Source organism: Myxocyprinus asiaticus, chromosome 29 (assembly GCF_019703515.2).
Source record: "Myxocyprinus asiaticus isolate MX2 ecotype Aquarium Trade chromosome 29, UBuf_Myxa_2, whole genome shotgun sequence".
In the NCBI taxonomy this organism is placed as follows: Eukaryota; Metazoa; Chordata; class Actinopteri; order Cypriniformes; family Catostomidae; genus Myxocyprinus; species Myxocyprinus asiaticus.
Window position 1 is genome coordinate 40,033,008 of NC_059372.1, and position 21,731 is coordinate 40,054,738.

The following is a 21,731-nucleotide window of genomic DNA, read 5'->3' on the forward strand; positions in this document are numbered from 1 at the left end:
TTTATTACAGAGATGAGCATAATAATAATTACAAACTCAAAAGTAAACCATCCAGATGCAAAATGGGAATATGAAGGAAAAATGCCTAATTATCAATAAAATAAGGTCACTATATATATATATATATATATATATATATATATATATATACACACACACACACACACACACACACACACACACACAGTATATATTATTTAATTATTTTAACTTTTTTCTAATGATTTTGGGGTGAATTATGATCTTAACATTTTTTGTGAGATGCACAAGAGAAATGTCTGAGATGTGTGGCCTGTGAAAAACTATTAAACTATTACAAGCTCCGACACTATGGATAGATGATATAAGAGCTGTTTTATTATTTTTCAAACACACATAATGAGTAATGGAGAAAAACTATTATGCCCGAACATTGAGACACTCTAAACATTAACCTAAGTGTTACTGAACTGAATTCGGCCAATCACAGGACCTTAAGACTCACACAATACTGTTATTGTCACGTGTTCTCAGCTGACTAAACACGGCGAGTAAAATCATAACAGAACCGGTCATGTGATATTATTCACATTCTCAAATGTTTAGGGCCCACGCCTTAAAAACTGACAGCTTTTCTAAAAGCGGTGACCTACATCCCAACACACCCAGGGCGGAAATGTCACAGCTCATTGATAGATGTGAAACACTAAACGACAGGTAATTGTGTGCGGGCGACAGTAATACAGGCAGGTTTATCTTCATGGTGTGAACACCATTGTGCTGCATAATAAACAGACAGAACCGGGTAATGAATTTGTCTTCAATGAAACTGGGGAAGGATACAGCGCCACACCCAAGAAAAGGAATTTAAAGAGATATGCAAAATAGAAATAGCAAGATGCTGAGATTAATAACTCTATTCAGTGTCATCACACATGGGCGGCACCACCTCAGGGAGTTTGACAGAAAACTTTACAGCAGACAACCCTTACAAAAAGAACAATGGCAGTACCACAGTACAGTGAGAGTAACAAATGGTCAAACCATGGGATACTCCAAGGTACCAGTGCTACAGGACTACTGCAGTACTCGTGCTTCAAAATAATGGTTGTGCCACAGTAACTTTCAAATGGTAGTACTATAATTACAGTAAGGAAATGGTTCAGTTCCCATGGAACGCAAAAACTGAAATAGCACAAATGTATAAGTTCAAAACAGTGAAATATAACCAACCCTCACCTCACACACATACACATGGGAAAATACAAAGAAACACACACACTCCCTTTGCACAGAATCTATTTTTATATGCAAAATGCAAACTACAGAAACCTTATTACCTCAGAAAGATTATTTTAGAAAAAAAAACAAAAAAAAAACAAAGTAGAAATAAGAGTAGATATAATATTTGTATAGCCTACTGGAAACAGGTCAGTCCAGACTTTGCCTTCTGATACGGTGTATGCCAGTTCCTGGTTTTTTTTATTTAGTTAGTTTATTGTGATGCCACATTTGATATCTTTGCACTGATGCTGCTGAATGAGAATGCTATAAATATTTTGTACATTAGTAAATTGAAAATACTTTGATGTCAATGATATCCTCTGCACAGAAGTTGTTTTTAAATAGATTACACTTATTCCTGGAGATGCACAAACATGCCAACATTACTGTATGAGTGAAGTGCTTTGAGAGCAAGCTGTGGCAAGCACCCAGCACGGCTTTGGTTTAATTGCCTCACTGCGTTTTCTGCCACAATGCCTCACGTTAGCGTTCACTTTCTGACAGGAATGTAAACCTCAACCCACCCTGCACACCAGCCCTCATGCCCTAAAACTCCCTCTCAGGATCCGTCACTCTGGCCATTCTCTGTTGACCTCTCTCATCAACAAGGCGTTTCCATCCACAGAACTGCCACTCAATGGATGTTTTTTTTTTTGTTTTTGGCACCATTCTGAGTAAATTCTAGAGACTGCTGTGCATGAAAATCCCAGGAGATCAGCAGTTACAGAAATACTCAAACCAGCCCATCTGGTACCAACAACCATTCATGCAATTATCTAATCAGCCAATCATGTGGCAGCAGTGCAGTGCATAAAATCATGCAGATATGGGTCAGGAGCTTCAGTTAATGTTCACATCAACCATCAGAATGGGGAAAAAATGTGATCTCAGTGATTTCGACTGTGACATGATTGTTGGATTGTTGAATGGCCAGACTGGTTCAAACTGACAAAGTCTACGGTAACTCAGATAACCGCTCTGTACAACTGTGATGAGAAGAATAGCATCTCAGAATAGCATTCAGCGGGTTGGCGCTATTTTGGCGGCACGAGGGGGACCTACACAATATTAGGCAGGTGGGTTTAATGTTGGGGCTGATCGGTGTATGCAGTAGAAAACTTTTAATGTCTTGTTTAGATTCTGAATTCATGATGCTAATCCGCTAACACGCTACACGCGGCCATAATATGTGCCGATTACCATAGCCACAGGAACGATTTTAGAACAGGGGATGCTGCGGACCAGTTAAAAAAAAAAAACTTTTACCAATTATTTATACATTTCACAAAATGAACCAAAGAAGAACCAATCCTCAGAGTTGGGATCGGTGATGATCTGGGGGTGCTTCAGCAAGGCTGGAATTGGGCAGATTCGTCTTTGTGAAGGACGCATGAATCAAGCCACGTACAAGGTTATCCTGGAAGAAAACTTGCTTCCTTCTGCTCTGACAATGTTCCCCAACAATGCTCCATGCCACACAGCCAGATCAATCAAGGTGTGGATGGAGGACCACTGTATCAAGACCCTGTCATGGCCAGCCCAATCTCCAGACCTGAACCCCATTGAAAACCTCTGGAATGTGATCAAGAGGAAGATGGATGACCACAAGCCATCAAACAAAGCCGAGCTGCTTGAATTTTTGTGCCTGGAGTGGCATAAAGTCACCCAACAGCAATGTGAAAGACTGGTGGAGAGCATGCCAAGACGCATGAAAGCTGTGATTGAAAATCAGGGTTATTCCACCACATATTGATTTCTGAACTCTTCCTAAGTTTAAACATTAGTATTGTGTTGTTTAAAAAGGAATATGAACTTGTTTGCTTTGCATTATTTTAACTCTGAAAACACTGAATCTTTTTTTTATTTTGACCAGTTGTCATTTTCTGCAAATAAATGCTCTAAATTACAATTTTTATTTGGAATTTGGGGAAATGTTGACAGTACTTAATGGAATAAAACAAAAATGTTAATTTTACTCAAACACATACCTATAAATAGTAAATCCAGAGAAACTGATAGTTTTGCAGTGGTCTCTTAATTCTTTCCAGAGCTGTATATATATATATATATATATATATATATATATATATATATATATATATATATATATATATATATACACAGTGCCTTGCAAAAGTATTCAGACCCCTGACAAATTCTCTCATATTACCGAATTACAAATGGTGCAATGAAATTTCATTCTGATTGATATTTTATTTTAAAACACTGAAACTCAAAATCAGTTATTGTAAGGTGACATTGTTTTTTTGTTGGGAAATATTTTTTATGAATAATAAAAAACTTAAATATCTTGCTTGCATAAGTATTCAACCCCCATACATTAATATTTGGTCAAGCCACCTTTTGCTGCAATAAATGCTTTAAGTCTTTTGGGGTACATATGTACCAGCTTTGCACAAAGTGATGAAGTGATTTTGGCCCATTCTTCTAGGCAGATTTGCTCCAGGTTGTTCAGGTTGTTTGGGTGATGCCTGTGGACTGCAATTTTCAAATAGTGCCACAGATTCTCAATTGGATGGGCCACTGTAGGACATTTATCTTTTTGTTCTTGAGCCACTCCAATGTTGCTTTGGCCTTGTGCTTGGGATCATTGTCATGCTGAAAGGTGAATTTCCTCCCAAGCTTCAGTTTCTTTAGCAGACTGAAGAGGTTCTCTTGCAGTATTTCCCTATATTTTGCTCCATCCATCCATTCTTCCTTCAATTCTAATAAGATGCCCAGTCCCTGCTGGTGAGAAGCATCCCCACAGCATGATGCTGCCACCACCATACTTCACTGTAGGGATGGTGTGTCTTGAGGCATAGGAAGTGTTAGGTTTGCGCCACACATAGCGCTTCGAGTTTTGGCCAAAAAGCTCTATCTTGGTCTCATCTGACCACGAAACCTTCTCCACATTGCAGCTGGGTCACTCACATGCTTTCTGGCAAACTCCAAATGTGCTTTCAGGTGGTACTTTTTGAGCAACGGCTTCTTTCTTGCCACCCTCCCATAGAGGCCAGCGTTATGCAGTGCTCTTGATATGGTTGACTGGTGCACCATTACTCCACTCCCAGCCACTGAACTCTGCAGCTCCTTCAAAGTGATTGTTGGCCTCTCTGTGGCTTCTCTCACAAGTCTCCTTTTTGTTAGAGCGCTGAGTTTTGAGGGATGGCCTTTTCTTGGCAGTGCCTGGGTGGTGTGGTGCAGCTTCCACTTCCTGATTATTGACCCAACTGTGCTCACTAGGATATCCAAACATTTGGATATTATTTTGTACCCTTTCCCTAATCTATGCATTTTTATTACTTTATCTCTAACTTCTGTGGAATGCTCTTTGGTCTTCATTTTCCTTCAGATTCACAGCCTGACCAATGCTCCTTCAACAATGGGCTTTTTATCCAGAAAATGTGATTGCAACTTTAATGATTCACAGGTGGATGCCAATGGTAAAGTAATTGTGTCCTCATTAGGGCAATTTCTTTCATCGGTGTAAACTGGCAGCTTCCACAGCACAAGGATTGAATAATTATGCAAGCAAGATATTTCATTTTTTTATTTTTTTTATTTCCCAACATAAAACCAGTGTCACCTAACAACATTTGATTTTGGGTTCCAGTGTTTTAAAATAAAATATCAAACAGAATGAAATTTCATTGCACCATTTGTAATTCAGTAATGAGATAATTGGTCAGGGGTCTGAATACTTTTGCAAGGCACTGTATATATATATATATCTTGTATTGATGACGGGAGAGTCGAACCACTCTGTAAAGTCTTCTCCAGCACATCCCAAAGACTTTCAATGGGGTAAAGGTCAGGACTCTGTGTTGGCCAATTCATGTGTGAAAATGATTCCTCATGCTCCCTCATGGAGTGGTGGTGGCGTAGTGGGCTAAAGCACTAAACTGGTAACAGCCACCACCATTGTGTCCTTGAGCAAGGCACTTAACTCCAGGTTGCTCCAGGGGGATTGTCCCTGTAATAAGTGCACATAAGTCACTTTGGATAAAAGCGTCTGCCAAATGCATAAATGCATGCATGCAATGCATAAATGCATCCCTGAACCACTCTTTCACAATTTGAGCCTGATGAATCATGGCATTGTCATCTTGGAATATGCTCGTGCCGTCAAGGAAGAAGAAATCCATTAATGGGATAACCTGGCCATTCGGTAGATTCAGGTAGTCAACTGGCTTCATTTCTGATGCATAATGTTGCTTAGCCTTGGTCTGACCAATTGAAGCAACCTCAGATCATAACACTGCCTCCAGAGACTTGTACAGTGGGCACTATGCATGACAGTGAATCGCTTAATGCGCTTCCCTTCTTACCCTGACGTGTCGGTTGCTTTGGAATAGGGTAAATCTGGACTCATCAGACCACATTACCTTTTTCCATTGCTCCACAGTCCAATCTTTATGCTCCCTAGCAAATTTAAGTCATTTTTTTCCAATTAGCCTCACTAACAAGTGACTTTCTTGTGGCCACACAGCTGTTTAGTTCTTGTTGCATTGTGCATGTGGAAATACTCTTACTTTCACTATTAAACATAGCCGTGAGTTCTACTGTCGATTTTTTATGATGTGACGTCAAGCGTTCAAGATTTTTTTCCGACCACATTTCTTCAGCAAAGCTGATGGTTCATCACTATCCTTCCAGGTTTTAATAATGCGTTGCACAGTTCTTAACCCAATTCCAGTGATTTCAGCAATCTCCTTAGTTGTTTTCTTTGCTTGATGCAGGCCAATAATTTGCCCCTTCTGAAACAAAGTAACATCTTTTCCACAACCATGGGATGCGTCTTCCAACATGGTTGTTTAAGAAATGAGAAGCAACACACTGCATCAGTTTGGGTTAAAAGAATTGTTGCCAGCTGAAACATATTAATCACTGCAATAATGATCCAATCATAGGCTCTTAAGTATCTGCTTATTTAAATCCAAACTTTTTTTTTTTTGGTCAGGCAGTTTTATTTATTTATTATTATTTTTTTTTTTATGGTATTACCATGGTAGCATGCCCTAAAAATATGGTTATTACAATGGTCCACGTGGGGGGAAATAATTATATTGAATGCATTTATAAAAAATAAAATAAATAAATAATAAAAAAAAAACATTATGGTACATGTAAAACGTGGTATTTTAATTGCACCATGTCATGGCATCAAGTGGTACCATGGTACTTTTTGGTCAATGAACAAAACAGACCTCCATAAAAAAAGAAAATTAATATTCATAGACTCAAGAACATTTTATTTAGGGCTGTTTGGAAGAACATACAGTAGCTGTTGTGTTGACATTGAATATTGTATGTGTAGCAGAACAGGCAGTCACCATTTCAGTTGACTAGATATGATCTAAATGAGAAAAAATAGGGCTGAATTAATTTTAAGCACCTTCACACTGCAAGGACACACAAACACTTTTAATCGCAGCAATCAGGCCTCTCAAACAGGGCTTTGTTCATGTGAATAAATGCACAGAGAATGGCCCTCATCTGCAGGGAAAGGTCATCTGATGAAAATATTCTGCTGGCATTCCCAATTCCAGCCTACACTCGATGACTTTGTTCTTTTTGCTCAACTGTAAGCCTCTGTGTGTGTGTGTATGTGTGTGTAGGCTGGTGAGGGCAGAGTTGAAATAAGCAGCATTTAAATATTTGTGGTTTGGCAATAGAAGAAACGGCCAGATGCCTCAGAGTGTCCCTGCAGACGCATTCATCAACACTGCACAAAAGTATTCAATGAGAAATCACCAGTAAACATCACACAGATTAAAGCAATCTCCAGTAGAGACGATAATTGTTCTGGTTCTGATTTTGATTCCACACTTCTGGTACCTTACCTGTTCTGGGTCTAGAACTTCTGTCAGACATAAAGCCGGGTGCACACTGTACAATTTTATGGTCTTTTATGCTTGCTGCTTATCAGACTGTACAATATATTCCCACTGAGATTTTAGGTATAAGCCTAGGCACACTGTACAACATTACGTCAGACTGTACGATACACATCGTTGCCAGGACTTGTCCCGATTGAATCAGTGTTTAATGTCATCTTGCCGTCATAGGAGCAGTCACAAATTTCCTTTACACAAATTATGTAAATGAACAAATATTCTTGCACAGGTGAGGCAAATTCTTGACATTAAACATTGCATTGGTCATGTCTGAAGAGCACTTTTACAGATTCAACATTCAAACTATACAATAGTGAATCAAACTACACAATCTCTACACTACATATTTAGAGTGCAAAACTAGCCTTACAAGAAAGTACAGTGACTGTATCAAAGTACAGTAATGTATCAGATGGTAATACTATGTTCCTATGATATACACTACCATTCAGAAATTTTCACACTCCTACTCAATTATATATATATAACTTTTTTACAGATTTTAGAATTATGCTAAGTCATCAAAACAATTAAATAACAAAAAAGGAAGTATGTAGTCTCCAAAAATGTCTAACAAATAGGAACTGTTATATTTTAGATTCTTTAAAATAGTCACTCTGTCTAGATTCCAGCTCTGCACAATATGGTCATTCTCTCAACCAACTACATTAAGTGTATCCTGAGATGCTTTTTAAACAGCGTTGAAAGAGTTCCCATGTATGATGGGCACTTACTGCCTGCTTTTCCTTCTTCCTTTGCTTTTTCTACTCAAACTTTAGAAATTTAGTAAAAACATTTCTAAAATTTAAATATATTTTTTTTTCAGTAAATAAAATAATTTAGTTTTTTAAAGAATACATTTAAAAACAATTTCAGTAAATAAATAAAAAAGTAGTTTTGTAAATAATAAATAAAACAAATAAATGATTAAATAAATAATTTCGTTTTATAAAGAATAAATAAAAAATAAACATTTTTCAGTAAATAAAATAATTTAGTTTTGTAAACAAAAAATAATAAATAAAAAAATGTTTTAGTAAATAAATAAAAAAAACAGTTGTGTAAAGAATAAATAAGATAAATAAAAATAAACCACCTATTACAGTAAATTAATTTAGTTTTATAAAGAATAAATAACAAATAACAATAAAAACCCTTTCATTAAATAAATAAATGTAGTTTTTTAAAGAATAATAATATATATATATATATATATATATATATATATATATATATATACACACACACACACACACACACACACACACACACACACACACACACACACACACACACAACCGGTCAAAAGTTTTGAAACACTCATTCTTTATTATAATTGTTTTTCACATTTTAGAATAATAGTAAAGTCTTCAAAACTATGGAATAACATAAATGGAACTATGGGAATTATGTTGTGACTAAACAAAATCCAAAATAAATCAAAACTGTGTTATATTTTAGCATCTTCAAAGTAGTCACCCTTTACCTAGAATTTGCAGACATGTACTCTTGACATTTTCTCCCAACTTCTTGAGTTATCACTCTGGGATGCTTTTTAAACAGTATTGAAGGAGTTCCCATCTATGTTGGGCACTTATTGGCTGCTTTTCTTTATTATTTGTTCCAAGTCATCAATTAAAAAAAACAATAATAATATATATATATATATATATATATATATATATATATATATATATATATATTATTATTTTTTTTATTATTACATTTTAGTTTTATAATGAAATAAATTAATATGGTGGCACAATTATATTTTTGTCTACAAAACTAATTTCAAACATTTAAGCATACGCCTTCAGATCAAAAGATTTTTAAGACTATGAGAAACATTTCAGGCAAGTGTTTCAAAACCTTTGACCGGTAGTGTATATATAAACTCAGCAAAAAAAGAAACGTCCCTTTTTCAGTACACTGTATTTTAAAGATAATTTTGTAAAAATCCAAATAACTTTACAGATCTTTATTGTAAAGGGTTTAAACAATGTTTTCCATGCTTGTTCATTGAACCATAAACAATTAATGAACATGCACCTGTGGAACGGTTGTTAAGACACTAACAGCTCACAGACGGTAAGCAATTAAGATCACAGTTATAAAAACTTAGGACACTAAAGAGACCTTTCTACTGACTCTGAAAAACACCAAAAGAAAGATGCCCAGGGTCCCTGCTCATCTGCGTGAACATGCCTTAGGCATGCTGCATGGAGGCATGAGGACTGCAGATGTGGCCAGGGCAATAAATTGCAATGTCCGTACTGTGAGACGCCTAAGACAGCGCTACAGGAAGGACAGCTGATCATCCTCGCAGTGGCAGACCACATGTAACAACACCTGCACAGGATCGGTACATCCAAATATCACACCTGCGGGACAGGTAAAGAATGGCAACAACAACTGCCAGAGTTACACCAGGAATGCACAATCCCTCCATCAGTGCTTAGACTGTCCACAATAGGCTGAGATTACATAAAGAGACAGAAGCAACTGAGACAGCCTAAAACTGTGGCGAATTCTCCAAGAAGCTTGGAACATCCTGTCTGCCAACAACCAAGAAAAACTGTGTCCAGATGTACCTAGGAGAATTGGTGCTGTTTTAAAGGCAAAGGTTGTCACACCGAATATTGATTTAGCTTTTTTTTTATATTTACTGGACTTTGTATGACATTAAGTGATAAATGAAAATTATTTATGTCATTATTTTTGAAGACATCCTCACTATGCAAAATTTTTCACAAGTGCCTAAAATTTTTGCACAGTACTGTATATATATATATATATATACCCCATTTAAAAAATAATAATAATTGTAAATAATAAAAAAAAACATTTCAGTAAATTAAAAAAATAGTTTTGTAAACAATAAAAAAAACAAAAAAACATTTTCAGTAAATAAGGAAAATTATTTAGTTTTGTAAACAATAAATAAAAAAAGTAAAAACAAAAATCCCATAACAGTAAATTAAATAATTTATATTAATAAAGAAAAGCAAATTAAAATAAAAACCCCTTTCAGTAAATAAATATATGTAGTTTTGTAAATAATAAATGAAAACAAAAATGTAATAAACATATTTCAGTAAATTAAATAGTTTTGTATTGTAAAGAATAAATTAAACAAACAAATAAAATATTAAAAACCCCAATTCAGTAAATAAAATTATTTAGCTTTGTAAAGAAAAAATTAAAAAACATTTTCAGTAAATAAATAAAATAATTTAGTTTTGTAAAGAATAAATTAAAATAAAAAACCCATTTTAGTAAATATTAAAAACGTAATTTTGTAAAGAATAAATAAAACAAATTTAACAAAATCAGTAAATAAATAAAATAATTAAGTTAAGAATAATTAATGTAAAGAATAAAATAAAATAAAATCAATTAAAAATAAAAACCCCATCACAGTAAATAAAATAATTTAGTTTTATAAAGAATAAATTACAAAAATAAAAATAAAAATAAAATAAAAAATTCAGTAAATAAATGAAACAATTAGTTTTGTAAAGAATAAAAAAAAAGTAGGTAGCTCAGTGGTAAAGACGCTGGCTACCACCACTGGAGTTCACTAGTTCGAATCCCAGGGCGTGCTGAGTGACTCCAGCCAGGTCTCCTAAGCACCCAAATTGGCCCGGTTGCTATGGAGGGTAGAGTCATATGGGGTAACCTCCTCATGATCGCTATAATGTGGTTTGTTCTAGGTGGGGCACATGGTGAGTTGAGCGTGGTTGCCGCGGTGGATACGTGAAGCCTCCACACGCACTATGTCTCCATGGCAACGCGCTCAACAAGCCACGTGATAAGATGCGCGGGTTGACGGTCTCAGACGCGGAGGCAACTGGGATTTGTCCTCCGCCACCCAGACTGAGGCGAATCACTACGTGACCACGAGGACTTAAAAGCATAAATAAAAACCCCAATACAGTAAAAAAAATTATTTCGTTTATATCATTTCATTTATAAGAATAAATGAAAATATATATATATATATATATATATATATATATATATATATATATATATATATATATTTTTTTTTTTTTTTTTTTTTTTTAAATCAGTAAATAAATAAAATAATATAGTTTTGTAAAGAAATTCATACGTAGGCACAATTTGTATTTATCTACAAAAGTAACTTTATACATTTAAAAATGACACACTGGATGTGAGAGTCACTTCGCATCAAAAGCAAATAGCTCCCATTATAATCAATGACGGGTCTACACTGAAAGTGTCCATTGCGGTGCGTCGTGCCCCGCTGTACTGCAGAGCAGCTCTAGCCACTTTATTATTCCATCCATCAGAAATAAAATGATTTTATTTACCAAATATCATATGTGGAAATCTTTATGCCATGAATTTTATGTTACATATTTAAATAACTTCGGACCTTTACATCTAAGCCAGCTGATTATGTTCTACGGTGCAGACAGTGTGTCAGCATTTAGGTTTGCATCAAAAGTATTTTTTATTTTTATTTTCAGATGTAACATTTTTTATTGATTCACATCTCAAGCACAGAAAAACAAAACATATATACAGAGAATCAACAATTAACCCCCACTATTACCCCTCCCAATCCACAACCCCAACCTGGCCCCCAACAACATCCCAGTGGTCATACATAATTATAGACACACAAAATATATATATATATATATAATAATCACACATATTGACAACTACACCTCTCTCTCCACTGCCCCACCCCGAGAGCCCTCCAGAAACAGCAGATATTCGCCCCATTTCCCCACAAACAAGTCCAATTTCCCCAGTCTTCTAAATGACCGTTCTTCAAAGGCCGCCACCCTCCCCATCTCCGAGCACCACTCCTGAAATGGGGGCGCTCCAGCTGACCTCCATACCCTTAAAACTATCAGTCTGACGATCATGACACTTGTTAGGACCAACTTTTTATGTGTCTATTCTCTAAATCGATGAAAGCCCCATCGCCCAAAATACAGAGTCTGGGGCAAAATGAAACCCGAGTGCCCAATACGTCACACACAAAACTCTGAACCTTCAACCAAAATTCTTGGATCGTAACACACCACCAAAAGACATGGGTTGTGTCTCCATCCTCTGATTGTCTTTAAGACCAAGCCTGTACAATCTAGAGGGGGTCCAATAGAATCGATGTAAAATCTTGAATTGCACAAGGTGCACCCTTGCCTCTCTAGATGCAGACTTGACATTATTTAGAATCCTATCCAACACTCCCTCCTCCAATACCAATCTTTCTCCCATAATATCTTGATAGAATCTTTCTCCCATAGTCTCTTGATAGAAGTTGAAGCTCCGTCCCCCAGACTCTGAATTAGCAGGGAATAATACACTGATGCCTCATGACCTTTTCCAAAAGCAGTAATCACCCCTCCCAGAGTGTCTGCCGTTTTAGGGGGGCGTATGCTACTCCCAAAAATAGTACAGAGCAGGTGACGCAGCTGTAAATACCTAAAGAACTGAGATCTGGGAATCCCAAAATGTTGAACCAAATTTACAAAGGATCTCAACACTCCACTCTCGTATAGGTCACCGAGTGTATTAACCCCCCTCACAATCCACTTTGACCAGCAGAAAGGGGACTTATTAATACATAATTTGGGGTTCAGCCATATGCTCGAGGCAACATTTAAATAAATGTCCAAATTAAATACTCTGGATGCTTTTGTCCATACCGAGTGCAAATGTGAGATAACGGGATGTAACTTAACTTCTCCGGTTAGTTTGATAGAAAGGCTTTGTAATGGAAAAATAGGGGCAAGAACTTCCTGTTCAATACAAAACCAGGGAGGGGCTCTCTCAGGTGGAAGCGACCAATGAGCCAAATGTCCGAGACCGAACGCATAATAATAAAACAAAATATTGGGTAGGCCTTGTCCACCTTTGTCAATCGGCCTATGCAGTTTACTGAAATTTAATCTGGGATGTTTACCATTCCAAATGAAGGACTTCGCTATGCTATCAAATTGCTTGAAATAAGAGAGGGGACATCTATAGGGAGAGACTGCAGCAGGTAGTTACATTTTGGAATACAATTCTTTTGAATGACATTACATTTTATTTTATTCCCAGCAAATTTGTGTGAATTAGTTAGAGTTCATTTTAATCCATTAATAAAAAAGGTTTTCAAGTAATGTGGGCAGGTGGGCATTCACAGATAAATGTAATGAAGTCCACCTGCCCACATCGCTCGAAAACCTTTTTTATTAAAGGGTTCAAATGAACTAACTAAATCACACAAATTTGCTGGCAATAAAATACCCAAATACTTAATGCCCTGTTTGGGCCATTGAAAGGCGCCCATCTTAAAAGCTGTTATCGGGCAGTACGCTGTCAGAGACAAAGCTTCGGATTTAAACCAATTAATTCTGTATCCCAAGAAATTAGAAAAGGAATGAATAATTCTGTGGAGGTAAGGCATAGATCTAGTAGGGTCGGAGACGAATAATAAAATATCATCTGCGTAAAGCAAAAGCTTATGCGCCGCACCTCCCGCCCATCACCCCTGGAAAATCCTCCTCCTTTCTTATCGTGGCTACTAATGGTTCCAGGGCAAGACAGAACAATAATGGGGAAAGAGGGCAACCCTGCTGGGTGCCCCTACCCAGAGTAAAATAATCTGAAATTAATCCATTTGTTTGTACCGCCGCTACCGGGTGTCTATAAAGTAACTTAATCCATCCAATAAACATATTCCCAAACCTGTACATTTCCAAAATCTTAAAAAGATAATCCCATTCTACCATATCAAACGCCTTTTCGGCGTCAAGTGAGATGGCCGAGACCGGATTCTGATCATTCGCCACTGACCACATGATATTGATGAACCGCCTAATGTTATCAGAAGAGCTATGGCCCAAATAAACCCCACCTGATCTATATGTATAAGAGATGTCATAACTTTACTTAATCGGATAGCTAACATTTTTTCAGGAAAATTGGATGGTAACTCTTACACTTGCTTGGATCTTTTTTTTTCCTTTTTAAGCTTTCCAGTCTTTAATGATTCCGTATAAACTTTTAGCAAATGTGGAGCCAATTCTGTAGCATAAGATCTAAAAAACTCAGCGGCAAATCCATTTGGCCCCGGAGACTTGCCTGTAGGCAAGGCCTTAATTACCTCGCAAAGCTCCTCCAAGGTTATCTCAGAATCAAGAGAATTTTTTTGCTCAGTCGTCAGTTTAGGGAGTTCTAATGGTTCCACAAAGTTTCTAATATCTTCATCAGTAGACGACTCGGAACTATAGAGATCAAGATATAATTCTTTAAAAGCATTATTAATATCAATGGCCGAGGTAAAAATTTCACCACCAGCAGATTTCACTGAGGGAATGGTAGAAAAAGACTCTCTCTGCTTTATATATATCTAGCCAAAAGCTTCCCTGCTTTGTCCCCCGACTCAAAGTATGACTGTCTGAAGTATGAATAGCCAAAACAGTACTATATCTGTATTTCAATCGGGTCAATTCTCTGAGGCCATCAGACGACCCCTAAGAACCACCTTAAGTTCCTCCCAAGCCATGCCCACAGAGGAAACTGAGAACCAGTTGGTCTCCATAGAAACATTGATTTCAAACTTTAACATTTGTTGGAATTCAGGATTTTGCAAAAGGAATACAATAAAGCACAAACTATATGATTTCTTTTTCTACATATGTATCAAAACATCTAAACACACCAGGGTGTGATCTGAGACTAAGATGTTTACAATTGAGCAATCAACAACAGATAAAATGAGGGACTTGGATATAAAATTTTTTTTCAAAAAATCTATTCTCGAATAAATCTTATGGACTGATGAAAAAAATGTCTAGTCCCTACCAGATGGGTTCAAAAGTCTCCAAATATCTGTAAGACCAAGATTTTTACACATCCTGTGAATCATCAGTGTTGCTCTAGGGGGCTTAAACACTTTTGCTTCACTATGATCAAGGACTGAGTCCATCAACAGATTAAAGTCTCCTCCCAATATTATATCATGAGGGGTGCCAGTGGCTTGCAACATCCCTTCAAGATCTATAAAAAAAACTCTGATCATCAGCGTTAGGTGCATAAATTAGCCAAAATCAGACTTTGCCTCTGAATTTCTGCTAAAACAATAATGACTCTTCCTAATTTATCTTTAATCTGTTTGAGACATTTGAATTGTAGATGCTTACTTATCAGTGTAATGACTCCCCTGCTCTTACTTGAGCCAGCACTAAAGAAACCCCATATCTTCCCAAATTTTTCAGCTTCCTGTGGGGAAAGATGCGTTTCTTGAAGAAACACTATATCATATTTCTTATGTTTAAGAAGAGAAATAACTTTCCTTCTTTTTATGGGGTGCCCCAACCCATTCACATTCCACGTGGAGAGAGACAATCCACTCATACTAACATTTGACATTTAGACATATTAGAAAAAATAGATTGTGTCAAAAATAAAATTATAAAGACCACATTCCACATTAGTGCAACAATCAAACCCCGAACCAAACAAACAGAAAAAAAGAAAAACGTGTGCATTAACCCCGTGCACGACAGCGCCAACCAGCGTCCATCCCTCTAAACTCAAACAGTCCATGCACGCCTACAAGAGCCTCCGCGACAACTTTGCCGTCGGATTGCTCAAATCCGGTGTTTCTATACAAATTTTGTAAAACAGAATTGCACAACAGAAGATAATCTATAAAACAAACTCCAGTCAATAGGCGGAATAAACACAAAGAACTTGTAGATTCATCCACATAACTGTCCCGAAGGTGTGTTCCTCCACAAAACAAACTCCAGCCTCTAGCGGCACCAGCACACACACACAAAAATAAAATAAAAAATAATAATAATAAATAATAATAAATAAATAAATAAATACAAATTTAAAAAGGCCATACAGTTTCCTCGGACAGTCAAACGAATGTTCAGTGAGCCGGCCCATTCAACTGCTACATGAGTGCAACAAATGACCCAATCACTCCAATGTCCTGCAAGAAATACTCCATAAAACAAACTCCAACCAATAGGAGGCATAAACACAAAGAACGTGCAGATTCATCCACAACACTGTCCCGAAGGAGTGCTGCTATACAAAACAAACTCCAGCCGCTAGGCGGAACCAGCACAAAAATAAATAAAAAAGGCACTCAGCTTCCTCGGATGATCAAGTGGATGTTCAGTGAGTCGGTTCACTTGACTGCAACATGAGAACCACAAAATAACTTAGTCAATGAATTTATGAAGGACATTGCTTGCTGGGGACATGCAAATACTTTACGGTCATCCTTAGTATATATTCTCAATTTGGCTGGGAACATCAGTGCAAAAGCGACCTTCCGTTGATGTAAGAGTTTCTTGCATTGCTTGAATCGATCACGTTTCTCTCCTGTTGAATGCGTAACACGAGATCTTTATCGGATGATCTCAGAAATTTGACCAGCGGAATGCCGAGCCGGGACCCTGTGAGCTCGCTCGATTTCCATCTTATGGCCTGTTTTGTCAAGCAGATTCGGAAAGAGCCCGTCTAGGAATTCCACCATATTCTGACCCTCTGCTCCCTCAGGAATTCCAACAATTCGGACGTTATTCCACCGGTTACGATTCTCCATGTCCTCCAACATCTCCCAGACAAGTTCCAAATCCACCTTGGTCACTAGCAGATTAGCAGCTAATTCCCTCTCTGATGACTCCTGATATTCTATCTGTTTCTCGATATCCCCCACTCTTGTAACCACCTCAGTGAATTTAGTCTCCATGGCCGTGATCGATCGACGTATTGCAGCAAGATCCATTTCAAGTGTGTCCAAACATTTGACTGGTAGTGTATACTATGGTACTGAATGATTGTCAATGGTATTTGCATGGCACTCCAAAGTACTTCAAAGAATACTTTCATATGACCATGGTACCATGTCCAAAAAACATCACATTATAGTATTTTTTGAAAGTGCATAGAACAGAGCACAAAATCCACCCATCTCCTGCTGTGTGTGTGTGTGTGTATGTAGCACAATTTATAGGCTGCTCAACTGTATGACTCATTCTTACCAGTGAAAACAGTAAAAGAGAGAGAGAGAAAATTGCTGGAAGTGCTATTTTATGTCACTTATTTTCCACCGAGAGTGCCTTGCTAGAAAACACCAGCATAACGGCCTCTTTCAACTGCCATTGCATTTGTTGCATGCTGTTGCATCTGTACAAGAAATCCCATCATTACTCAATGTGGCTCTGAAAGTCTTTGTGGTTGTGCCAGCAAAAAGTTTTCATGTAGTATGAACATCCACCTCGGGTGATCCAATCACAAAGTGTAAACAGGGTCCGAAACGCAATAATGATATTATTCAAACCTTATTTCATGGTAGTCAAAAAATGCACGTGACCACATCACATTTGTGGTGTAAACACTTATCCACTGCGATGCATTCCAGACAATGTTGAAGGACTGCCTACTCACCTGCCAATCAACCATTGCAGGTCAAAGTTTTTAAACTTTGCAGGTTATGTAGGCTTTAAAAGTAAATTACCATCCAATTGGAAAGATTTTAATAACTTGCATACATATGTAATCAGATTACCAAGATGGATGTTAATACCAGCTGTGTGTGTGTGTGTGTGTATTCCCAGTGCACTTACAGAATGTCCCTCTTCTGTCTCCACCTTATAGCGTCTAGGTAGCGTCTCAACCTCTCTGATGTCATCCATTGTGATGTCATTGGGAAACACAGCAAAACATGATGTCACATACATAATTATGGACTTCTTATCAGGCAACTGCACCGCCACGTCTGAGAGAGAGAAAAAGAAAAAGAGAGAGTGAGTATGGGTGTGTGTGTGTTTATGGAGGGGCTCTTTGGGCACCTCTGATTAGTTTTGGTTAATGTGAACTTGTGTTCAGGAAAAGTCATGTAATCCAATCAAGTCCAGATGATTAGTCCTGGGATCTGGGCTCTGGAATGCTCTGGAACAAGTTTGTTGACTGGCATTGTTTTAGTGGTTTGACTTGAATTTCCCGCTTCGGGCGTAAACAGACTTCCAAACAAGACCAACTTCATGTCAACTGAAGATCATGGTCAACCATTTCATGTTCCTGTAGCTTAACTGTCTATAGTAAAAAGTTATTCAGTTGCTGTTCTGAGTGTGAGAGGTTCTGGTGTTGTGATGGTTCTTTACCTTCTGGGTCCAGCAGTCTCTCAATGTTGAGTTGATCTTTGGCGAATGTGAAGGCATGCTCCAGTCGCTCTACTGGTGTTAGATTAACTACTTCCTCCCAGCTGAACCCATGTGGCCTGGAAAAACAACAATTCACACCTGCAATTAATATTAAGTGTCTATGAGGATTAACAAATGTATTTACAATCAGGTGTGACTTTCAGATTGTCCTGTTCATACAACAGTGCCAGGAGTGTATCAAATAATGTCTGTATGGACAGGTAACCAAAATTAGCAATACTCAGCAATACTAAGTAATGCCTGTAGCCATAATGACAGATAATGACAGTAAATACCAGTGACAGTATTTTTTTTTTTCATCTGTTAATGACAAATACTTCTATTTAATTGATTCATTAATACTAATTCTAAAGATTGAGAATTTATTACATCTTACCCTAAGGTTTACAAGAACATCAATGTGTATGATATGCCACAATATGTATAACTAGGACTATAATAGAATATTGAAGGAATATTCCAGGCTCAAAACAAGTTAAGCTCAATCAAAGTTAAGTAATTTGGACTCTTCCCTCTTCTCTTTAAAAAAGGCACTAATGGGGGCCTGGGTAGTTCAGCGAGTATTGACACAGACTACCACCCCTGGAGTCGCGAGTTCGAATCCGGGTTGTGCTGAGTGACTCCAGCCAGGTCTCCTAAGCAACCAATTTGGCTCGGTTGCTAGGGAGGGTAGAGTCACATGGGGTAACCTCCTCGTGGTTGTGATTAGTGGTTCTCACTCTCAATGGGGTGTGTGGTAATTTGTGCGTGGATCGCGGAGAGTAGCATGAGCCTCCCGTGCCGTGAGTCTCCGTGGTGTCATGCACAGCGAGCCACGTGATAAGATGCATGGACTGACCGTCTCAGAAGCGGAGGCAACTGAGACTTGTCCTCCGCCACCCGATCTGAGGTGAGTAACCACGCCACCACAAGGACCTTCTAAGTAGTGGGAATTGGGCATTCCAAATTGGGAGAAAAGGGGATAAAATTTATACAAAATAAAAAATTTTTTTTAAAAAGGCACTAACAATAGAAGTGAATGGGGCTAATTCGTAAAAGTTCAAATACTCACTATTTCAAAAGTATAGCCACAAGATGTAAACAATATGCGTGTTAACATGATTTGGTGGACTCAGTACTATTTTCCTCATTAAAAAAAAGATTTACTCCTAAAGAAATAAAACCTATGTATAAAAGCATGACAACTCACATGAGATGAAGACTCAAGTCATATCAGTAACCTTATAAAAGCTGTTTTATTCTACATGGAGAAGGTCCCCTCATGGGGGCAGCCATGTTAGAATCACATGGGCAGCCGAATACTAATGGCTTAAACCCTATTCGGACGGGAATAGTTTTCTATGGGAATGTGGGGTTATGTACTAATTACCAGAGCTTCTCAGTAATTAATCCCATGCGAATCGGTCATGCCAGTAATTCGACAGACCTTTTACGGACTGCGCATTCTTGTGCCGGTAAAAACAACAGCGTGTTTTACATACTATAAAACGGGCTGTAAAAATAACCCCTAGTAATATTAATCCTGTGTGACTTGACATGTTAGTAAAAAGCCCATAAATCTGCACTTTCCAGCCCTTGAGCCCTTTAAATATCACTGTTTCTTAAGTTCTCCGAGAGCCTGAAGTGGATGTTGGTTAAGGGAAGACACCAGAAAATGACGCGTTTCACAACTTCAGATTATGCTGGCTTTTGCGTTTGGACTGATGCAGTCGAGTGTTTATTTACCCATGTAAAAGAGAAACGAGCAGTTTTTGATTATGAATTGAGTAGAGTGAATGCGGGAAGTTGTTGAGCACCGCGTTACGGAACATAAAATTACAAAATGTGAAGGGATTGTCCACATTTTGATTCAAGAGTAATATAAGATTACAGGTTTGTTAATGTCACCAGTTCTGTTGTACTTAGCCAGATATTCCAATCAATTTCTTCTAATAATTACAGATATATGCTCAAGGTTTTTTTTAAATTTATTTCATTTTGTTTTTAATTTTTCCCCTTTTTCTCCCAATTTGGAATGCCCAATTCCCAATATGCTTTTTTTTAAGTCCTCGTGGTCGTGTAGTGATTCGCCTCAGTCTGGGTGGCGGAGGATGAATCCCAGTTGCCTCCGCGTCTGAGACCGTCAACCCGTGCATCTTATCACGTGGCTTGTTGAGCGCGTTGCCACGGAGACATAGCGCGTGCGGAGGCTTCACGCCATCCACCGCGGCAACCACGCTCAACTCACCACACACCCCCACCAAGAACGAACCACATTATAGTGACCACAAGGTGGTTACCCCATGTGACTCTACCCTCCCTAACAACTGGGCCAATTTGGTGGCTTAGGAGACCTGGCTGGAGTCACCAGCACGCCCTGGGATTCGAACTAGCGAGCTAGCGAACTCCAGGGGTGGTAGCCAGCGTATTTTACCAATGAGCTACCCAGGCCCCCCGGATTTATGCTCATGTTTAGTATTTCCTTCATAATTAATCAGCACAGTATACATTTTCGAACAGGTTATTTACGCGTGACAGCAGTGTGTAAATGCAATAGAGACACCCATGTCTGCGATTTTTACAGACATTGCTTATCCTATGCGAATTGACTGTAAATATTACAGATGTCCGCAGCAATAATTACTTCACGGAAATATGTCCATAAAACTAATTCTGTCCGAATAGGGCTTTAATCTCAGTAACCATCCTGTTATTGGACACTTTCACTCACAGATTATTCATGGCTGAATAATTGCGTGAATCACTGATATATATATATATATATATATATATGTATATATATAGAACTGGATTGCTGATGCAACGGTAAACTGCCAGCAGGAGGTGAAGCCACTGGAAGTGTTCAAGCGGCCATCTTAGTACGCCCAAACTGCCATAGAGCATCAATGACTGATAGCTGATAATGCTGTCATTTCACTGTCTCTGACCTCTGGATAGGGCAATCGCATTTCGCCCTCTAGTGAAAATCATGATTAATGTTTAATTTGCTTGTTATGGACAATATTTGTTATGAGGGAGCCGATATAAGTGATCGCGATGTCTCAGTGTGCAGTCTATCAGTGCAGCACAACAATCACCAAAGGAAGCGGCAAAACTCTCCACAAGTTGTAATGCAAGTAAGAAAAGCTGTAATATCTGCTTGTTTTAGGGTGACAACCAGTCCTTTTCCCTTGGAGGGTTCTTAAAATCAGACCGGTATTTCTAAATCACCTAAAATGCCCGTGATTTGCCTGTTTTCATATTGAAGTGCTCTCTGTAGTCATACATAGATACATAAGTGTGCGTTCGCCACTTAAACCTAGTGTATCAGTTTAATTCATCTTTGCTTCACTTGTCTCCCTCATTCTCT

General features: G+C 37.9%; 1 protein-coding gene across 1 annotated transcript in view; it reads right to left on the reverse strand.

Annotated features, from left to right (window-relative positions):
* Positions 1 to 21,731, reverse strand: part of LOC127419658 (dystrophin-like) — a 375,384-nt gene that overhangs the window by 278,226 nt on the left and 75,427 nt on the right. Inside the window, exons 8-9 of the mRNA XM_051661226.1 lie at positions 18,323 to 18,438; positions 17,786 to 17,937 (exon numbers count right to left, since the gene is read on the reverse strand). Coding sequence (XP_051517186.1) covers positions 17,786 to 17,937; positions 18,323 to 18,438 — 268 coding nt within the window. The remainder of the gene's footprint in view (positions 1 to 17,785; positions 17,938 to 18,322; positions 18,439 to 21,731) is intronic.